The sequence below is a fragment of the Gracilinanus agilis genome, chromosome 1, assembly GCF_016433145.1.
Source record: "Gracilinanus agilis isolate LMUSP501 chromosome 1, AgileGrace, whole genome shotgun sequence".
NCBI lineage: Eukaryota > Metazoa > Chordata > Mammalia > Didelphimorphia > Didelphidae > Gracilinanus > Gracilinanus agilis.
In genome coordinates, this window is record NC_058130.1 from 336872162 (window position 1) to 336894058 (window position 21897).

At 36.7% G+C, this 21897-nt stretch overlaps 1 protein-coding gene across 1 annotated transcript; it reads right to left on the bottom strand.

The window, feature by feature from the left end:
- Window positions 1-5133: 5133 nt before the first annotated feature.
- On the bottom strand, window positions 5134-21194 carry ANKRA2 (ankyrin repeat family A member 2). The gene is made up of 9 exons (XM_044663042.1): window positions 21068-21194; window positions 14157-14543; window positions 11360-11518; window positions 8821-8886; window positions 7615-7712; window positions 6746-6871; window positions 6306-6372; window positions 6131-6211; window positions 5134-5295 (listed from the first exon to the last, which is right to left on the bottom strand). The coding sequence occupies exons 2-9, from the start codon at window positions 14443-14445 to the stop codon at window positions 5240-5242; spliced, it is 942 nt and encodes a 313-aa protein (XP_044518977.1). The 5' UTR covers window positions 14446-14543; window positions 21068-21194; the 3' UTR covers window positions 5134-5239.
- Between the last annotated feature and the right edge of the window lie 703 nt (window positions 21195-21897).

Below are 21897 nucleotides of genomic sequence, written 5' to 3' on the forward strand. Positions count from 1 at the left end.
TGGTCTTTTAGACCATCACTCTCTCATGTATGTTGTCATTTCAATTGTGTCTGACCTTTCTGAACTCATTTGGGGTTTTCTTGGCAAAGACACTGGAGTGGTTTACAATTCCCTTCTCTGGCTCATTCTATAACTGAGGAAACTGAAGCAAATAAAATTCAGTGACTTGCTTAGTCACAGAGCTACTAAGTATCTGAGATTGGATTTGAACTCAGATCTTCCTAACTCTAGCTAATGTGCTCTAACTACTGTGCCACCTAGCTGCCTCACACAGGAGTTAAGGGAAAGGGTAATGTTCTTCCCCATCCTATCCACTGTGCCAATGACTGCCTCTTGCCAGCACAGCACCTCTGTTTCCCTAGAGATTCTCTTCTTTCACTAAAGTCATATTTTGCTACTTCATGGAGGTGTTAGAAGGCTATGTCTATTAGGACAAACTCTAGCAGATTCTATTGTAATGGAAAGGCTTTGAGTATATATTAATATTTAGTAATGTATATAGCACATTAAGGTCTGCAAAGAATTTCAGATGTTACTACATGATGTCCCTACAGCAATCCTGAGGTAGATGCTGGTTACCATTCCCGTTTTCCAGATGAGGTAAACTGAGACTACAAGGTTAAATGACTTGCCTAGGGTCACATTGTCTAAGGCAGAACTTGAACTCAAGTTTTCCTATCTCCAAGTCTAGCGCTTTAGGTCTTTCCTTAGTTTGAAGAGGTTCATTACCAGATTGATAGCAACTAGTAAATAGCATCTATGAAATTAGAAAGCTGCAGTATGTTTAAAAGAGATTGCCTACAGCCATGTGGACAAAATTCCAAATATTTAAAGAACTAAAATATGTCCCATTTCATTTTTTAGAAGGCTATTCCCATAATAACTTGAATAGAGGAAGAGGTAGCTCTGATGAGTTCGATGAAGAATTTGAGGCACAGGTTAATGATGTAAGTCACAGACCCAGCTGTCAAGTCAAAAATGGAAAGTTTGTTGCTCTCTTCACTAGCTGACTGATCAGATTTGCCCTGTTTCTTTGAGAGAATTGTGTGGTATTCTGCTACTCTTAAAGAACAGACCCAACCTATGCTGTTTTTTTCCCTAGTGAGAATTTTGCCACAGGATCATCCCCACAATTGTTGGAGAATGTTGCCAGCTACCTATGTTAACAAGCCTTACTGATTTATGAATTAAACATTGCTCTACAAATTCCTACTCCAGTTAAGCATGAATTCTGGATGTTTCCATTACACACACTGGGACTGCCTTTTTTAGCCAAGCCTAGATATGTGAGAAGAATCTCAGGCTGGCCAAAATTTGGGGACAAATCCTTTGACTGTGGAAAATTAAGAAACTAATGATGGTGGCAAAAGATGTAGACATTTTTTTAGACAGTTTATACACATTAATTGCTGGTGCTCTAAACACAAGTTCCTTGACCAGTGACTTAATGCAGTGGGCTTATTGATTAAGGAGTTGAATTATATCCATGTTGACGTTTTTGTTATAAAAGAAACCAAAAGAAAGGAAGAAATTTGCAACTAAATGGAAGAATGACTTACTCAAGGATAAGAAACATTACTTCACTGGCCACTTGGTTGTCTAGAACTACCATGTGAAAGATGAATATTTGCAAAAAGAGTCTCATGAAAATAACTATAGCTTACATACTAACATTGATTGCAGAGAGTAAAGAAATTTCATGAGACCATCTCCAAAGTAAAACAAAACTTTTAAAATTTGTATTGTGGGCCAGGCCTAAATGGCAAGACTGGTGCTTCAGTTTTGGGCTTGGATGAAATAAGATGTTCATAAAGCCAATGACAGTTCACAAAAGGTTTACTTAGCCAACATGGTGCAGATATTCAACAAGGACATGATGTTAGCCTATTTCTTTTCCGTATGAATATACCTGGTCAAAAGAGTGGGTTGACTCTAATGGCAGGGAAATAAGGGCAGTGGTTCTTTGTGGGCTGGCCAATTTATGCCCTAATCTCAAATGGGAAGCTAGGCCAATGGTTCAAATCTTAGGCTCCTGGTCCAATCAAGTCCCAGATTCCCTGTCTTTTAATGAAAAATTAGCCCAGGCTACATGATATATTTTAGGAATTGTTGAGAATGGTGTTAAATATATTGGGAAACAAAGGTAGGGAGGAAAGCTATGAAAGAGGCCAAACACTTGCAGACTACACAGAAGCTTCAGTTATGCATTGTGAATATTTTTTTCAAAAAGACAATCGGCAATTGTCAAAAAACTTCAAAAAGGCAATTGGGCATGGTGAACACTGAATAACATGACCAAAAAATGTTTAAAAATTTATATTATAAATATGTTACATATTTTTTGTTTTAAACTTGCTATTGATGGGGAGGCAATGGACAACCTGTATGCAGTTAAACAAGTGACATGTTAGAGCAAAGAACAAATTAGTAAAAACCTGGGGTTAATAATGAAACAACTTTATCCCAAATCACTTAAACAAGTAACTGATGGTGAAAAATGAGTAACAGAAATCAGAAATGACATCGACACATATCATAACAATTTTATAGTTTAATTGATAAAAATCAAATTCCATAAGAGAGACCAAAAAATCCTAACAAAGCACCTTATTCTGCAGACATCTCCTTGCCAACTGACAAGATATGATGATAATAGGCAAAACCAGGTTAGAATATAAAGTCATTTAAAAACTCTTATAAAGAACAATGACACAGTATCAATGGAACAGTATCACCTCAAAAAGCAGGGAGAAATAGAGGGTGAAACCAATGTAAAGATTAAAGTTATAATTGAAGGGCATTCTGTAAACAATCACAATCTGTGCACTTAAAAAAAACCCCTGACAAAACCCAACTACTCTGGAAAAGATCAAAACTAAGCAAAAAATCCCAAGGGATATTTAAGGACAAAAATGGATGTACAATAAACGGAAGAAAAAAGAGGATTTTTTTTTTGGGGGGGGGGGAACTGTTTTTACCACTGAGAAGGGGAACCACTACACTTGGTCCCTGACTCTGCAGTCACAAATGTGCTTATTTCAGAGATGGAACTGAAGACATCAAAGATGGGAAAAGTAACTAGATTGGACCAAAAGGACACAGAGGAAAGAGGATACAATTCTAAGGGATTCATACACAAGGTAATGAATGAAGACAACATATCAAAAGTGTGTTAAAACAATCTTACATCTTCCTAATACAGAAAAAGAGCAAGTTGGAGCACACCAACACTCACTAATAGGTAACAGTTACAGATTATTTTAAGTTTTGCAAACCACTTTATATGTTCTCTTATTTGAACCCTACAACAACCCTGTGAGGTAAGTGTTGTGATCATTCTCAACTTTATAGATGAGGAAACTGAAGCTGAGAGAAGGGGACTTGCCCAGGCACGACCTGAACTCAGATCTTCCCGGCTCTAAATCCCAAACTTTCCATACTGCCTACTTTCTCTGTTATATAAAATCTATATGATACTCATTTATACACACATCAAGGATGTGCTGTATTATTTATGCAAAACAGGCATGCTTTCCTAAGACACATCTACTGTGGACCACACCTTTACCATTTAATAACTGACTGAAAGATGTAGAGGATACAAAACCCCACTGCACTTACTACTGTTTATGAAAAAAAAGTATTTCATTTCGTAGAACAACATTCCACTTTAAAATTTCTTCCAACAAGGTTCCTTTGATCTATACATCAAAACTGTTCAAGTTTCTCTGAAAAGCATAATGAGATAACTGTAATTCAAAGATCACAAATATTGGGCGAGACATAAAACAAAGAGCCCAACACTGGCCAAATGATGACTATAATGAGGAAGAACCAGTTCAGAGTCTAGTATGCCAAGGTTCCCTGTGGAGAGTGAGGTGTTCTGGATGCTCCTGTTCCTTGATGACATTATGCTGGTTACATCAAGTTCTGGAACACAGTGGAGCCTCCTGGGAGATTTTCTTAACCATTTAGGAGTTGGCCCTTACCATCCACATCAAAAAGACCAAGTGGAGAGAGAACGTCTATTGGCCATCCAACTTCATGCCATAATCTGTGCATTGTATAGAATTTTTATGTAAGGGACAGAGAAAACAAGGAAGAGCCAGGCCCATAATTAAACATGAGGAAAGGAAGAGAGCAGGAGGCATTAGCTTCAGGGAATTAGAGAGCTCCTTTAATGTCCCCAAATTTTCTCCAAAACAAAGGCTCATGATTTTAAGATCAATATGCTAATAATGTTATTTTAAGGCTATGAGGAATGGAACACATGTCTCTGCAAATCTCTGCAAAAGTAAATGATATGACAAAAAGAACAAAGGAGAGGCATTCAGTGTGAGTGAGTAGGCTACCACACATAACCAGAGAGGAACTATGATGAACAGGAAAGAAAGCTGTTAGTGGAGAAACATCTGATAGGAAGAGAAGACAAGCTAGTCACAAAGCAAAGGATGACAGGTAGAGACTGAGTGCTCCATAGATAGTCTCCTGATGTCAGGACAAAATGAGGAGAGATTTCAGCACAATGCTCTTAAATGAATTTAGGGAAGGACACAAACAAGAGTTGCAAAGGGAGCACAGACATGAAGAGACTGCAATTTGCAATTACTGGAATAAACATCCAGATTGATAAGATCAAAGATTCATTTGAATATTAGAGAGTATATATTAAATTTACCTTTACATTCAGGTTCATCTAAAACAAGAATATTTATAAATATTTAAAATTGCTAATAGAACACTTTAAGCTGAAACCCTAAAAGAAATTCAAAATATAGCTTGAATTTTTAAGTACAGCAATGCAAAGACAGAACTATTGTATTTATAAGTGAATAGCACTCTGTAAACAATCACACTTTGTGCACTTTTTAAAAACTATAACAATGAAATTTGTTTTCTATGGGAATTCACCTAAATTCCATATAAAGTCAATAGGTAAACACAGGAGAGAAGGGATGATTATTTAGCTATGTTGACTAGAAAGGTTTACATGCAACGGAACATTAATTTACCTTTTTAAATACACAGTAAAATTCATTTACAAAGAAAACATCCACACCAAGTCTACTACAAACCAGTGAATTACTTTGAGGGAAATTTATTAAAATTTACAAAAAATGAGTAAATATTGTGACTGAGGTAAAGTTTTAAAAAGTAAACAAATCTTTGTCACTTATTGAGACTTAAAAAAAAAAAAGCAAATGGTTTTTACAGAACATTTCCTGATGACTCTGCAAGTCTACTCCTTGATATTTTGTAGAAGCCTCAACAAATGTGCCTCAATAACCTGTTGAACTGAAATAAAGAAGCAATCAAGATCACTGTAATTGTAAACAAGTCATATCACATTTAAGAAACATGATCTCATCCCAGAAAACACTGGTTTCCAAGCAGCATGGCATTGTCTGAAGTATACTACTTGTAAAACAAGGAAACTAGACATCTGAAACCTGAATTTGATAAATGACTATGTGACTTATACCAAGTCTAGAGGATTTTTTGGGATTTGTTACCACAATATTGATCTGGAGGCCACATCCCTAAAATAAGAACTCATTTTAAAGGTTGTTTTTTTTTCCCCAGTATATGAGGGCTTTATTTTTTAATTTTTTCTTTTCACCTCCTTCTTCTCTCTCCACATTATAGGTGACAGTTAGGTTTCATACAGATTAGATTTTCAAGAAAAGTACAACCTACATCAGACCAATAATATATTTCCTTTGCAAACCAACTTACCCATTCTGACTCACAAAAATGTTATAAGGAATGATGAAAATAAAATGATAAAATATTTTGTAACTACAATTGGGGAATGAAATGCTAAAAGCACCTAATAAAAAAGCAAGCACTTATAAACTCTAAACTACCAAGAAACCTAAGCTGGAAAAAAGTAACAAAATGAGAGGGATTTCTAGATTGTACAGAGATATGCATTTTCTGTGCAGTAATATTTTTTCAATATTTATGTAAAAATATATGAACAGTAAATCATATTTATTCAAGTCAGAGTTTATGCCAGAAGTTGGGTATTTTATGACAAAAGGCAGAATCTTCTGGGATTTGGGCAAGATGAAAATTGGTGGGATAAGATTTTTATGGAAAAATTAGGACAGAATTCTGAAATACTTACCGCCCCTATAGCCCAATGCTACAGATAAATCCATAGAATTATATCCAGAATCTGTTTCAATAGTTGGGTCTGCTCCATTTTCTAAATAATAATTTGTTAAAAAAAGGAAAAAAATAAAGTTAATGCCATAAATGGAAATTTCTCAACAGTTCTGATTTTTATCTGGCTTAATTACCTAGTAAAATTTTTACACATTTCACATGATTTCCATGCACAGCATAAAGTAAAGGTGTTCCTCCATTCTGAAAAAAGGAAGGGAAAGAAAAGTTAGTCTAGACCTATTTGATGTTACTCTAGAAATATTTTTCAAAAGTTGTTTATTTGAGAAGAGTTGCTAAACATCACCTAAGAGCAATTAAAATAATTTAAATTGTAACTGTCTTCAAAGTTTAAATAAAATTAATCTGCAAAAACAAATGAATCTGTTTGATAAAGGCAGTGGTATTCAAATCAGACTAGTCTATATCTTGCAAAGTCATATTCCAATTATTGTTATCATCATTAAAAATATCACTTACATAATTCCTTAAGATTTATAAGCAAGAGAGTGAAATACAAGTTACATAAAATGCCTACAACTTGAAAGATAGAGGCAACAACCTATACTAAACTTACCCAATCATATTCATTAACATCAACTCCACAATCCAGCAACATCTTGACAATATCTGTGTATCCTTTACTACAGGCCAAAGACAGGGCACTTTCCCGTCCTTTCCCCAAAATCTGTGGGTCTGCACCCTGGAAAAAAATTGATAGAGAAAAATGCCTTTTTTAGTTCCATCAGAAGTTCAAATCCTGATCATTATTATTGTCACCATCACTATTATCCATAACAATAAAAAGGATGATAAACAACATATGCAGATATCTTCTTTAGTTTACTTTAATGAAATTAATTATGGTCATGTGTTTTTTGCACTCATAAGAGAATCTTATGAACTTCTATTTTTTCTCTTTCTGGAACACTCTTTTCTCTTTCTATCTGCCTGTCTAAATCTTAACTTAATCCTTCAAGATTCTGCTCATCCCACCTTTACCAAGGAGCCTTTTTCAGCTCACATAGAGTTCTCCTTTCTTTCAACTCTACTATATTTTTTATTGTAAGATGGAGTCAAGAAAACTCCCCTAAAACTAATGCAAAGGTAGAATAGGTTGCTTTAAGAGCTGATGAGTTTTCTAGCACTGGAAATCCTCAAGGAGAGACAGGATGACCATTTGTCAGTGATGTTGTAGAGGGGACTACTGTTCATAAAGGTGACTGTCACTGGGATACTATGATTCTATATTTTCATATGTATTAGTTTGGTCATCTTGACTAACTTTTAAGCTCCTTGAAGTCAGGGATGATGCCATACATTTTTTTAATACCCCATGGACTTAGCACAGTTTGGGATATATAGTGAACATTTAATAATTACTGATGATTGAATCTGCTCTGAAAGATACTAATGCAAAATAAAATTTGCAAAAAATTTCCTTACATTCTGAAGCAGAAACTCTACCACTGCTATTTGCCCATGAGCAGCGGCCCACATTAGAGGAGTAAATCCTTCTTCATCTGTGTGGTTGATTATATTTTCTATTTAAAAGAAAAAAATTTCAGTGACTAACAACATTATACTATATTTCTTACTCTTTGTTTCATGGGTTGAATCAAGAACTGACATAAATGCTATTATGCAGGAAATATATATGATAAGGAAAGGCAGTGAACTGGTCATATAATAAAGATCAAGAAGTAACCAGACAGATGGTCTTGAGTGTGGTCATGGTTACTTATATAGTGGTAAGAGCTGGAGAAAGGTCTGTATTTCATAAGTACTCTGTGGAGGTTTTACTAAATGTAATAATAGAGATAAAGCACTTAGTGAACCTTTAAGGTACTATATAAATGCCAGTTATTATTTTTTTGGGAGGACATGGACAATAAATAATCACAGAGGATAAGAAAGTATGGATGGGTTGTAATCTGTACCAATGAAGTTATATGACACTATTTTTAACCAAAATCCTGCTATTCTAAAAGGGTATTGTATGTGAATGTGAGGGTTTCTATTTTGAGCTCAAATTTGATCCATGAAATCATCTTGAAAACTATTTGAATTCTGAAAAATGTTCAATGTACACCTGGTTTTGTTTATGTGCCATACTTAAGAGAAATCATTAAATACTAGATACAAATGGCAAAATACTATAAACAAAATGAGAGACTATCTTAGGAGGGGAATCATTTAGTTTTATCTTGCATGTTAAATGTCTTCTTTTGAATTTCTCCCATCCTTGTGATTTATTAAGTTAGCATAATACAATTGAATAGTAAATAATTTAGATAAAAATAATTTAGAATACAGTATGATGGAAATCCATCTTGAAGCAACACCCCCCATCACCACCCCACCTTCCAATCTGCTTACCCCCTAATCTGTTAGCTGTGCAGAACTCTACTGATTTTCACCTTCATTTTCGTGGCCTAGCAACATAGAATGTAATAGTAAAGTTAAAGTCCATAATGCCTTTTCTCTAAATCCATGTCATGGATTGAGATCTAGAGTTTTCAATATGATCAATGGAATTTCCATTTAAAGCCAATCCTATCTGAAGGAACCTCTCTAGTATATGAAGTTTTAGATATTAAGTATTCCTTTTAAGTGAAAAACATGGTTAAACAGACTACTTAGTTATCTCACCTTGTTCAATACGAGTGGCCAAATAAAGCATTTCTCCCTGAGCAGCCAACTGGTGAACAGATAAGGCTGAAACAACAGTATGACATGTGTCACAGGGACATGACAAATATATTTTTCTTCAGTTCTAATTTGCTTATTTTGTGCAACTTTCCTTCATTTTCCCAGTCTATTAAAACCATTTAGTACACTGCTTATACTACAGAGATAGTCTTTAGCCTGTAATGTAAGATTACTTTGACATTAGCTAAGTGCCATTATTGAAGTGCACATCCAAAGGTGGCTTGGGACACAATTTAAAGGTCTTCCTCTATAACAACAATACAAAGTGGCTACTTTCTGGCTATCATATGGAATCCATTAGGCTTCCTTTCATATTTCTTTAATTCAAAGTTTCGTCATTTTATTTCCCCTGAAGTGATCTTATATTGCATTTATTTCTTGATGGGGTAAATTTAGAAGATTTGCCATTTGAAACTGGTTTGTTTAATTTTCTGATCAAAATTATAGTAAGAATATCGGAATGGTAACAAGTCAACTTTTTCTACCTGGTTTATGTTGGGAAATGCATTGCTTGGTATTCTAAATGCTTCATATCTGACTGTCTCTGTTCTCTAGGTTTTCATGACACTAATCTCTCCTGGTTCTCCTCCTATGTCTCCTTTTTCGGACTCCTTTGCTGTATTTTCATCAGACACTGCCCATTAACCATGGGCATTCCAAAGGGGTCTGTCCCAGGCCTTCTTTTCTTTTCTCTCTATACTATTTCACTTGGTGAACTCATCAGGTCCCAAGCATTCAATTATCACCTATATCCTGATTATTCTGGTCTACTTATCCAGCCTGAACTTCTCCCCTTGTTTCTAGCCTCACATCTTCTGTCCTGATGGACATCTTCAACTGAATGTCCTGTAGACATCTTAAAGCTTTTCCAAACTGAACTCATTATCTTCCCCCAGACTCTCCTGCTTCCAAATTCCTCTATTATTGTCCATGGCACCACTATCTAGTCATCCAGGTTCATGAGCTAGGTGCCATTTTCAGCTCCTCACCATCTTTCACCTCCCATATCCAAACCCTTGTTAAGTCCTGTTGATTTTACCTTTGTATCATCTTTAATATACACCCCCTTCTCTCAGGACACTGTCATCACCTTAGTTCAGGGTCTGAGTCAGGCCTCACCTGTGGACTATTACACATTTGGGAATTGGTCTTCCTGGCACACGTTTCTCCCTAGTACAGTCCATTCTCTACATAGCTGCCAAAGTGATCGTCTTAAATAACAGTCTTGACTATGCTCAATAACTTGACCATACTCAATAAATTCCAGTCCCAATCACCTCCAAGATCAAATATTAAACCCTCTATTTGACATTTAAAGCTCTTAAAAACTTAGCCCTCTTGACCTGTCCAGTCTTCTTAGCACCCTTCTCCATCTTTACTTCCTCCCCTTCCCCCCACTATTGCAATGCAATTACGGATCTCTTTGTAAGTCCTTGAAGGAGACACCACCCCAGCTCCCAACTATGCTAAAAAGCATTTTCACTGGCTGCTTCCATGCCTGGAATTCTCTCCCTCCTTTAAGTCCCAGATAAAATTTCACCTTCTAAAGGAAGTCTTTCCAGATTCCTTTTTTTTTTTTTTAAACTCTTACCTTCCATCTTGGAGTCAATACTGTGTATTGGCTCCAAGGCAGGAAAGTGGTAAGGGCAGGCAATGGGGGTCAAGTGACTTGCCCAGGGTCACACAGCTGGGAAGTATCTGAGGCCAGATTTGAACCTAGGACCTCCCATCTCTAGGCCTGGCTCTCAATCCATTGAGCTACCCAGCTGTCCCCTCCAGATCCCTTTTAATGCTAGTACCTTCTTTCTATTGATTATCTCCAATTTATCCTATCTAGAGCTTGATTGTACAGAGTTGTTTGCATGTTGCCTCCATCATTAGATTGTGAGCCTCTTGAGGGCTTTCTTTTCTTTGTTATTTTCTCTCTCTTTTTCTTTCTTCTTTTACCTTCTGCCTTGGAACCAATATTATATATTATATATATATAGGAGTAAGGCCCAGGCAGTGGGGGTTACAGTGACTTGTTCAGGGTCACACAGCTAGGAAGTGTCTGAGACCAAATTTGAACCCAGGACCTCCTGTCTCTAGGTTTGGTTCTCAATTCGCTAAGTCACCTAGCTGCTCCATTTTGTCTTTATATCCCCAGAGTTTAGCACAGTGACTGGTACATAGCAGATGATTAAAAAATATTTGCTGACTGATTTAAAAAAGCCAATGTGTTCTTAAAATTACTTAGTATGAATCCCAGTCAATATTAAACACTGAAGGTTTAAAAGGTGATTAATGTTCAGATGTCAATTTTCCCTAACCAAAGAAGAGAAAATAAAGAATATCCTTGGTCACAAAGAATGATTGTGGCTATTTTAAGTGAAATGACCAAACAAATCTTAAGTGTTAACAGAGTACATTAGAGTATTTAATACTAATTTAAAATTAAATTTAAAAATGACTAATGAGTACATCATTGAGAAATACTTACAATTCACAAGCAGAGGTGTTGTCGATACCTCATTTCCTCTATGTTTGTTTGTTAAAGTAGTTGACTGTTTTATGGGTGAAAAATGTTTAGTTGTTGAAGGAGTGTAGACATGCCTTACTTGAATCCCAGGAGAAGGGGACGTATGAATATTGCATTCAGCTAAATCAAACAGGTTAAAAGATGACAAAAATTTTTTTCAACAGCAGTGAGCTTACAATGGACATTCAACTAATACTAGTAGCCCGAGTACGTAAATGGATGGAAAAAAAAAAATCTGAGTCTACTACTGTTTCATATACTGATTGCTTATTATGAAAATGTTTAGTTCTTCATTCCATCACTAAAATCCCTCCATCAATAAAAACTTCATAGGAATAGAACTACTGAATTTCAAAGCAGTTTAGTCATTTCTGTTATTTCATGAATGCAGTCATTTTTTTTTTTCCAGTTGGCCATAAATGGTAGCTATTAGGTAAGAGAACGGTGAAAGGCAAAATGGATAATCTTCCTGAAGCCAAAGAGCTGGGCTTAAGCTCCGTCTCTGACACATACTCACTATGTGACCAAGGACAAATTGTTTTAAGGTCTCAGGGCCCCAAGTAACTTTCTTTCTTTTTCTTTTCCTAAAAAGGCCCTTACCTTCTGTCTTAGTATGGAAGTTTAAGTGACTTGCCCAGGGTCACATAGCTAGAAAGGGCCTAGGAACAGATTTGAACCCAGGTCTAGTGCTCTATCTACTGTATTATCTAGCTGTCCCTCCAAGCAACTTTCTAAGTCTATAAATCAGTGATCTATTGAAAAGACAGGTCCAAAACCATCCTAAATCCCAAAAAGGATCGCTTATATACATTTATGCAGGTGTGTGTGAACACACATCAGGGTTTAAATATATAGTAATATATGTGCATAAGTAATATTTATATATATAATGACTGACTTTATTTATTTATTTTTTTAAATAATGACTGACTTTAAAAAGCTGATGTATTCTTAAATGGCCTAGTCTGAATCTCAAGCAATACTAAACCCTGAAGGTTTAAAAAATAATTATTGTTCTGATGTCAGTTTTTCCCTAATGAAAGAAGAGAAAATAAGAAATATCCTTGGTCACAAAGACAGTTCATAACTATTTTAAATTAAATGACCAAATAAAATCTTAAATGTAATAGTGTATATAAAGGTATTCTGATATTACTTCAAAGTAAAATTTATGAAATTACTTTACTAGTGATAAGAGTAAATATACCACATATGCTTATTTATTATATATAGATATACATACATAAATAAATATAAAAACCTATGTGTGTGCTTAAAACCTTCTTTTTCCTATCAGTAACTTTTTCTTTAATTGCACCTTTTGGAGGTTGGGGGATGGTGAGGAAAGAAGACATCATTCAAAAAGAATGAACAAATAAATGCATTAGAAACACCTATTAATAAGCCTTAAGTCTTAGATAGTTACCTGGAACACTGAGAAGTTGAGTGACTTCCTCAGTGCCATGGGAATAATATGTCAGAGGTGGTACCTGAACCCAGTTCTTGGTGACTCTGAGGCCGGCCTTCTATATACTACTCTAGCTGTCTGTGAGTTATTTCCAAACATCTCTTAACATCAAGTTAGAAGGCATGTCAAAATTCTGTTTTAACTTCAGCAATTATTTTGTTGTTGTCTTTTTAAAAAGAATGAAAAATCTGTCAGATCCATAAAGATGATTTCAATATACCCTGAATTTTATTATCCACTATTTTAGAGTAACTGCCCATTGCTTAGCAATACATAAAACAATATTCCATAACATGGATGAAGTAAAATAATATTCTATGATGTATATGCTATTTGAGCAGCAACATCTTTCTTGAGAAATTATGAAGTACTTAAATCATAAGCACTTACATATCTATTTGGTTGCATAAAACCTTTTAATAGAAAACAACTGAGTCAGAATATATATACGTATATAAGCCACGCCTCCCCTTCCCCCCTGCTTAAACTCTTACTTTCTGTCCTAGTAACAACTCTAAGAAAGAAGAGCAGCAAGGGCTAAGCAAATGGGGCTAAGTGACTTGTTTAGGGTTACACAACTAGCAAGTGTCTGAGGTCACATTTGAACCCAGGTTCTCCTAACTTGAAGCCTGGAGCTATATCCACTGGGCCACCTAGTCATCCCAACACATATATATATTTTCATAGAGGCTCTAAATGATCTTGCTCATGACTAGCAAGACTAGTTTCATAATTTTCTTATTTCTAAGTAGCATCAAAAGATCACTAGAAAAGTAAATTTATATTATTCAAACAGGTTAACATAGCATTCTTAAGTTAATACAAGTCAGATATTTGCAGACTAGAGTATATTATGATGTTTCATAGCAAATGGTACTAAGTTTTAATTTTAATAACTATTCTGGGTTAGGCATTTATTTAGTGGAAACACTAGGGAAGTAACTAAAAAGTAGATTTGGAAAGACTATATAAGGGCTTGACAAGTAGCATTAAAAATAAAATAGATTTTATCTTATATGTAACCTAAAGAATTTAATACTGGTTTTAGAATAGTTCTAGAAAAGAAAGCAATGTTAAAAAATGACCTAAGACTCTCTTTTCATTAATAACACATAAACACACACATATGTGTTTATATGTGTATATGAAGTCATATATACACATACAAATATATTTAAATGTACACGAATGAATAGATATACATATATATGCTTATATATGTAAAACAAATTTCACAATGGAAATGGAAAAGACAAAACGAATGCAATAACTTATACCATAAATTTCAACCTTTAAATAGAACAGATGCCACCTCGAGGTCGGAGTTAACTTGATCTTGAATATTTTTACTATCCTCTTCATTTAAGGACTTTACAAATCTAGAGCACACATTCATATCAAATCTATTAGGCAAAATGAACTTCATCCCCATAGCAACACTCTGGGCTGGGTTTTCTTCAGGATTTGAGTCCATTGGGTGCTCTGTTTTAATGTCTGTCATGTCAGAAAGGCTGTAGCTGTTACTGCATTCTTCAGCAATCAGTTGGGCTCCCATATCCAGATTTGCTGATGAGGCCATGATTTTAATTTTAGTATCAATACTTAATATGTTTCTCCATGGTTTTTCTACTTGGTTCAATTTTAGTACTATTCTTGGGATCTGTGGATTCTAAAAACCTGCAAATATACAGAAAAATAACATTTCAACATTTAAGGTGTGTTTATTCAACAAATATTTACTAAGCACATGGCACCACATAAACACAAATATTGGAGGAAGTATACAGAATATAGGCAACTTTAACAAGGCACCAAATACTGAATGCATTACATAGATATGCTTGACTACTGCCAGATCATATACAATACTAGACAAATAACGACAATGTGATTTATTTAACCTTTGATTTGAAATTCCTTATTTTTGGTATGCTATAATTAAACAAATGCCACTCTCTCAGCTTGTCATTAAAGTAAATATCACAGATTTACTTTTCTATACTCAAATTTATTATTAATCATATACAAATATAAATTTCAAGCCAATGACTACTGGCTCCAAAAGGCTTAAATTTCTGTTAACAGGAGAGACAACCATCAGTGCTTATACTGGATCAGCAACTTGAGCAGTAGTCAGTTTCTATGGGCCATAAAATCATGTAAGAATAAGTCCACATCTCCACACGAGCCAACATTGCTAGAATGTTAGAAACAAATAAGTATAGCTCCTATATTTGAACCTTTAAAGGAAAAGGCAAGGAACATGAATTGAAACTAAGTTCAGAAGAAAGGATCATTTGCAAAGAAATATCAGGATAACTAAATTTTTTTTTGTTAATAAAAACTACTATTCAAAGCATGCCTTTAATTCTTTTAGTTTTTTTTCTTAAGCAGTTTGAACCAGGCTTTCATAACTGGCATTCCCTCCTGGACTTTAATAAAGTAAGGTCAACTGAAATGTTTTATTACAGCTAAAATTACACAAAATAATCAAAACAAAAGAAGATATAAAATTTCTTAATAGAAGCTGAGATAAAAAGACATATCTTCTTTAATCTTCCTCTACTTGGTATAGACAAACCCTGTCACATATTTTGAGAGAGCAGAATTTTATGATGGAAGAAACGTTAAAATTGGAATGAAATTAAATTTTACAAACAAAAAGGGCTTAGATCTAGAGCAAAAGTCATTCAAATCCTAGTAAAGGTTATACATTATCTTCTAAGGTCAAATTTTGGCTGATGTTGATCATAAAGAAGAAATAAATAGGGAACAGGATCAGCATACACTTACAAAATAAATCAGAATGGCATACAAAGAAATGAAACCAGAGATAACAGTGAGGAAAAATAATGGGATACCACTAAAGACAATGTCCTATAAATATTGTAAGCCTTGTGGGCAAGATCTGTATCTTTCTATCTCATACAGCATCTAATACTGTTAGCACACAATAGATACTGGTTAGTTAAGAGATCTAGGCTCTGGTCTTATTTCTGTCACTACCTGTGTGATTTTAAGGGAAGTCCTTTAATCTCTTTCAGTCTCTTATTTCCTCATCTGTAAAATATGAGAGTTGAACTAAGCAAGATATCAACTGATAGAGAGAGTGCTTAAAGTTTGCAAAGAACTTTATAATTTTCTTTTTCTCATTTAATCTTCACAATGAAATGGTGAGATATTTACCTTGGTCTACAGCAAAGACAGAGTCAGTGAATTAAAGACTTGTCCAGGCTAAAATTGATTGCATCAGATGGGACTTGAACTCAGATTTCTCCTATCTCCCAGTTCAAGGCTCTTTCTGTTACACTGTGCTACCTCTCAAGGTCATTCTAGATCTAAAATTCTATGATTCTACAAAATTTGAATAGTTGGTTGAATAAATTCAGTGTCATACACAGATGTGGGGATTAAGGCACAACGGAAAATCCAAGGCTATCTACTTTCTTATCATTTATTCACTTCTTTGTTCCTTAGCAATATGGTTTCTTACTTCATCATTGTTTTGAAATAATTTCCTCAAAGACAACCAAAGATTTCTTAACTGCTAAATCCAATGGCATTTTCTCAGTCTTTATCCTCCTTGCTTCTGACACAATCAACATCCTTGCAATATCCTGATCATCCCTCTCCCGTTCCTTCAGTCTTCTTTCCTGATCTAACATACATCTCTCCCTAAATGAAGTTGTCCCCTAAGGTTTTAGTCTTGGTTATTTTCTCTTTCTTCTCTATGCCTTCTCCCTTGGGGATCTCATCAGATCCCTCATATTCAATTATCATCTTTACACAGGTGCCTCCAAAATTTATGTATGTTTAGTGACAGGCATCTCCCATCACTAACTGCCTGCTGGATCCCTCTACCTGGAAGCCTCAGGTTCATTTTAAATACCAAAATGAAGTTCATTTTCTTCCCCTTTTAAGTCTGTCCTCTTTTCAAACTTTTCCTTCTTTTTGTTGAGGAAACTAACATCTTCCTAGTAACCCAGGTTCATAATCTTGGAATTGTCCTTGATTCGTCCCCATCTATGATTAGATTCTAAGTCTTGTTGATTCAAACTTCACAGCATCTCTTACACTTGTATCTTCTCATGTCTAACACTCAAGTTCCAGCCTTTATCATCTCTCATCTAGTCTACTCTAAGCTTCCCTGCTTAAATTCTTAAGTCTCTACAATCTGTTCTCTATAAGACTTCAAAAATCATTTTTTTTTAAATTTATTTTAAACCCTTAACTTCTCTGTATTGACTCATAGGTGGAAGAGTGGTAAGGGCTAGGCAATGGGGGTCAAGTGACTTGCCCAGGGTCACACAGATGGGAAGTGTCTGAGGCCGGATTTTGAACCTAGGACCTCCCGTCTTTAGGCCGGGCTCTCAATCCACTGAGCTACCCAGCTGCCCCCAAAAATCATTTTTATAAGGCAGATCTGTTTATATCACTCCTTTGCTAAAAAGCTTTTAGTGGATCCACAGGGCTTAGAGGATAAAATACAAACTCCTTTGTGTGCATTTTTACAAAGTATAGTTTGCAAGATCTGGCTTTAATGGGTCTTTTCACCCTAATTTCACGCTGTTCCCCTTTATTTGCCCTACATGCCAATTGGACCATAAGCTATTCCCTGAACTTTCTCCTGCCTCTACACAATGACATAAGCCACCTTTGATGAATGAAATTTAGCAGGTGCCTAGTAAGTCATACCATTGACATTCTTTACTAACAGATGAAAACAATTCAGGAGCCTGAACCATTGAGCTCTGGGAACAGTGATGCCCTCCAGACCAATGAATTTGCTTCTATCTCCTGATACTCATGGGCAGCTAAGCTATTCTAAGGGAGTGGCTGCATACTTTGGCCCAATGGTCCTGCTTTTAGTCTTGTTGTTGAGCTATCATCCTAGGAAGCAGCCCTTGTGGAGGTGCTGCTTAGAAAATGGTTCTCCTAAAGACCCCCAAAAAAGAAAGTTCTTGCCATCTAAGTCTTTGGCACTTTTAAAAAGTTCAACATCAGAAAATTATGGGGAATTTATCATTGAAATGATATTAAATATGATGCATTATCATTTCATTTATCAGTCTACTCTAAGGACTAATGGACTTGCAGCTGAAACCTTTCCTATAAATCAACAAGTCAACAAGCATTTATCAGACATTTATGTACCAGGCACTTATGTATTAAATGCTGGAAAAACAAAGAAAGGCAAAGAAATCAGTCCCTGCTCTCAAGTAATTCACAGTCTAATGAGAAAGACAAATATACAAACAAGATATATACAGGATGAACTGAAGATAATCAACAGAAGGAATAATACTAGTAGGAAGGAAGATCAGAAAAGGCTTCTCATAGAACAGAGGCATTAAACTTACTGCCTGGCTACAGGCCTACAAAACTTCAGAGAATCAGATTTAATGTAATTGAGGGGCAGCTAGGTGGCTCAGTGGATAGAAAGCCAGACCTGCATTCAGGAGGACCTGGGTTTAAATATGACCTCAAGATACTTTCTAGTAGTGTGACCCTGGACAAGTTATTTAACCCCAATTGCCTAGCCCTTTTGCCTTAGTATTAATTCCATCATTACAATTAATTAGAATTAATACTAAGATAGAAGGTAACAGTTTAAAAAATAATTGGGAAATGTTTAACAAAATGAACAAAAATACAATATAATAAAGACAATGCCAATTTGAGGTTTTCTAAGTCAATATGCGGCAGCAAGAATTTCTTTATATTCTAGTTTGACACCATTGATATAGAAGATAAGATTAGGATCTGGATTAGGGGAATGACAAGAGTCAGAAGATAGAAAAGGGTAAAAATAGAGATGTTATAAAGGTAGAATGTGGGCAGGCTTTGGCGAGACACTTGATATGAGGCATGAGAGTGAGGAGTTGTGCCACTAACAGTAACAGGGAAATTAAGAGAAGAGGTCTTGGGGGAATCATGAGATTAGTTTTTGACATGTTAACTTTATCTACAGGACATCCAGTTCAAGATAACCAGTAGGAGAGCAAAACTGAAATTTAAAGCTGGATAAACAGATTTGAGAATCATCAGCATAGAGAGATGGCAAATAAATCAATAAGAGTTGATGAGTTCAGCAAATGAAATGGTACAGAGCAAAAACACTGCCCAGGACAGGGCCCAGTAGACACTCATGGTGAGTGGTCATGATGTGGATGAAGACCTAGCAAAATAGGAGCTCTCTATTGAGAGCCAGGAAGACTTATTTTTCTATTTTCTATATATCAAATACTTATTTTAGTGCTTTATCCACAGTAAGGTCTTTTTTTTTTTTAATCTGGGGATTTTTAAGTTGTTCTTTTTCTAATTTTTTAAGTTTTGCAAGCCCAATTCATTGATCTCTTCTCTATTTTGTTGGTATAGGCACTCAGAGATATAAATTTTCCCCTGAGTACTGCTTTGGTTATATCTCATAGGTTTTGATATGATGTCTCCTCATTGTCATTCTCTTTAATGAAGTCCATAATTGTTTCTATGATTTCTTCTTTGACTGACCAGTTTTGAAGAATTAGATAATTTGGTTTCCAATTAATTTTAAATTTTCCTTTCCATGAACTCTTGTTAATTATAATTTTAATCACATTATTATCTGGAAAAGTGACATTTATTATTTCACAGTTAAGGTCTTAATAAGTAAATGCTTTTTCATTTATTTATTTGTAGTCAATGGACATTGGTTCAAATCTTGGGTCTCCCACTCTATATGAATATAGGCAAGTATCTTAATTTCTCTGGGCTTCAGTTTCTTTATTTGTAAATGTGAGTGTAGAGATAGAATAATCTCTGAGATTCTTCTAAGTTCCACATTTGTGATCTTAGAATACTATATTAAGATATAGGGGAATTGACTATATTCGTAGTAGGAATAATTATCAAATAGTTCACAATTATATATATAGCATTTTCCTCAGGTAGGCAAGGTAGGTTATTATCTCCATCTTATGAACTGGGAAACTGTGGCTTGGTCAGGTGAGGTGACTGTCGGCTCACAGTTACATATCTAGTTAAGTTATTAGGGCATCAACTTAGGTTTCCTTACATTTATGCTATCACTCTAATTCAAGTGAAGTCAAATCAACTAGGATTTATTAAGTGCCTACCATGTGCTAAGGCTGGGGCCACAAAGTAAAGGAAAAAAAAGATTGAAGAGACACTGTTCTCAGGGAGCTCAAGGTATAATGCAGGAGACTACATACAAAGAACTATGTACAAGTAAGTGATCTAAAACACAAAAATTGGGGATAGTCTCAGAGGAAAGGCCTAAAGGTTAAGGAGATTGGGAAAAGTTTCTTGAAGAAAAGAGAACTTTAGCTGAGACTCTAAAGAAGCCAGGAGGTGAAGATGAGGAAGGAAAGCATTCCAGGGGTGAGGTTCAGCCACTGAAAACACCACCCTCAGTGATGGAAATGGAGTGTCCTGTTCAAGGAGCAGGCAGGAGTCCATGGTAGAAGGAAAGGGATAAGAAGCCAGGAGAGGGAGGGGGGGACCAGGTGATGAACTGGCTTTAAAAGCCAACTACAGCCTATGTTCTACTACTTTCCATTTACCAACCCCACAGATATCAGAAAATGCATAAATCAAGCACTTAAATGCTTGCCGATTTTGCTCGAAAAAGAGGATGAGGCACTGGGATTAAGGATTGGGTTTGGTTTCTGGGAGTTTGGCATTTGCCCCTGCCCGGAGGTTGGGACCCTAAGAATTTAGAAGATGAGAGAGGGAGAATTTGTTCTTGGGGAAGGAAACATTCATTCATCTCTACAGAAGGACTGCGGGAGATCAAGGGCAGGCAGGAGGGTGCAGAACCAAGGGAGTGGTAGGGACGGGGCAGGGGCTTTAGGGAGACATGAAGATGGTAGTGACTAGTGGGGGTAGAAGGACAGAGATGCAAGGAGAGCAGGAGGACCGCAGGGATGGGAAGGGGCAGGAGCTCGAGAAACTGAAGGAGACAGGTGTACCGAGAGGACCGGAAAATGGCAATGAAAGGAGGGGGTAGGGGCGATAGGGTGGAACGGAGGCTGGGAGAGACCGTTCCTTTCAGTCTCCCATTCCTGGCTCTCCGAGCCTCTCTTCCACCTGCTAACCAGTCGACGCCGCTTCCTCCCCGGCCGGGTTGTTGTGGCCGATGCGTCACTTCCTATTCCTTCCCTTGGCTCCAGAGCTCAGGAAAGCGGGGTTCTCCATCTTACCTTCCGAACCAACCAACCAGTTTCTCCTCTCCTCTAAGACGACCCGCTCTTTCGTTCCAAGGCCGGAGACCCAGGAAACAACCGAGGCGGAAGCCCGCAGTCAAGAGTCCAGCTTCCGCTACCTTACAGTCGCCATCCTTTCCCAGTCCACCACGCCCCCCGCGTCCTAGGCCCCGCCTCCCCCTTACGCCAGTCCGGCGGCGCCGGAATGCGGATGACGCACACATCTTGCGACGAAACCGGAAGAGGATCGGGCAGCTAGACGATGACTCGTGGGTCCCGGCGGCACGTGAATCCCAGGGGTTGATCCCTGTTTAGGCTGCATGGTGTCGGGAGGAGCTGAAGCTGCGGGAGCGGCCGCCAGAGCAGGAACGCCGCAAGTTCCGGCGGAGGTAAGGGAAGAGGCGGCCTCTGGAAGCTGGGCGCTTGCCCGTCCCTCTGCACTCGGTGACGAGTACCCTGGCCGGTGGATTGTGTCCCTGCGGGAACGCTGCGGCCTCGTAGGAAGTCAAGTCCCCCGGGTCGGGCAGGGAAGACAGTCTAGGGCCAGGGTGCTCCCGACGCGCTTCGTGTTGTTGGCAGGACTTCTAGACTTTCGGCGTCACAGCCCGGGTATTAGCTGTGAGGCTTGCTTAATTAAATAATTAATCAATTAGAGCTGGAGGACTACACTGTTTTTGAATGCACGACTCAATATTACGAAAGAAAACAATTACCGAAAAACACTCATCGATACATTTGCATACCCTTCCGTTCCTTTTTCCTTAGTTCCCAGACCCTAAGTTAAGAACCACTGAACTAGACTTTTAAACTTTGACATTCTATTCACT

Excerpts from the sequence above, each read along its gene's own strand:
- ANKRA2 (XM_044663042.1), bottom strand. The coding sequence starts at position 14,445 with ATGGCCTCATCAGCAAATCTGGATATGGGAGCCCAACTGATTGCTGAA. Across the intron at positions 6,373-6,745 it reads ATGTTAATGAATATGATTGG|AATGGAGGAACACCTTTACT; the intron begins GTAAGTTTAGTA and ends TCCTTTTTTCAG. Across the intron at positions 6,212-6,305 it reads ATGTGTAAAAATTTTACTAG|AAAATGGAGCAGACCCAACT; the intron begins GTAATTAAGCCA and ends ATTATTATTTAG.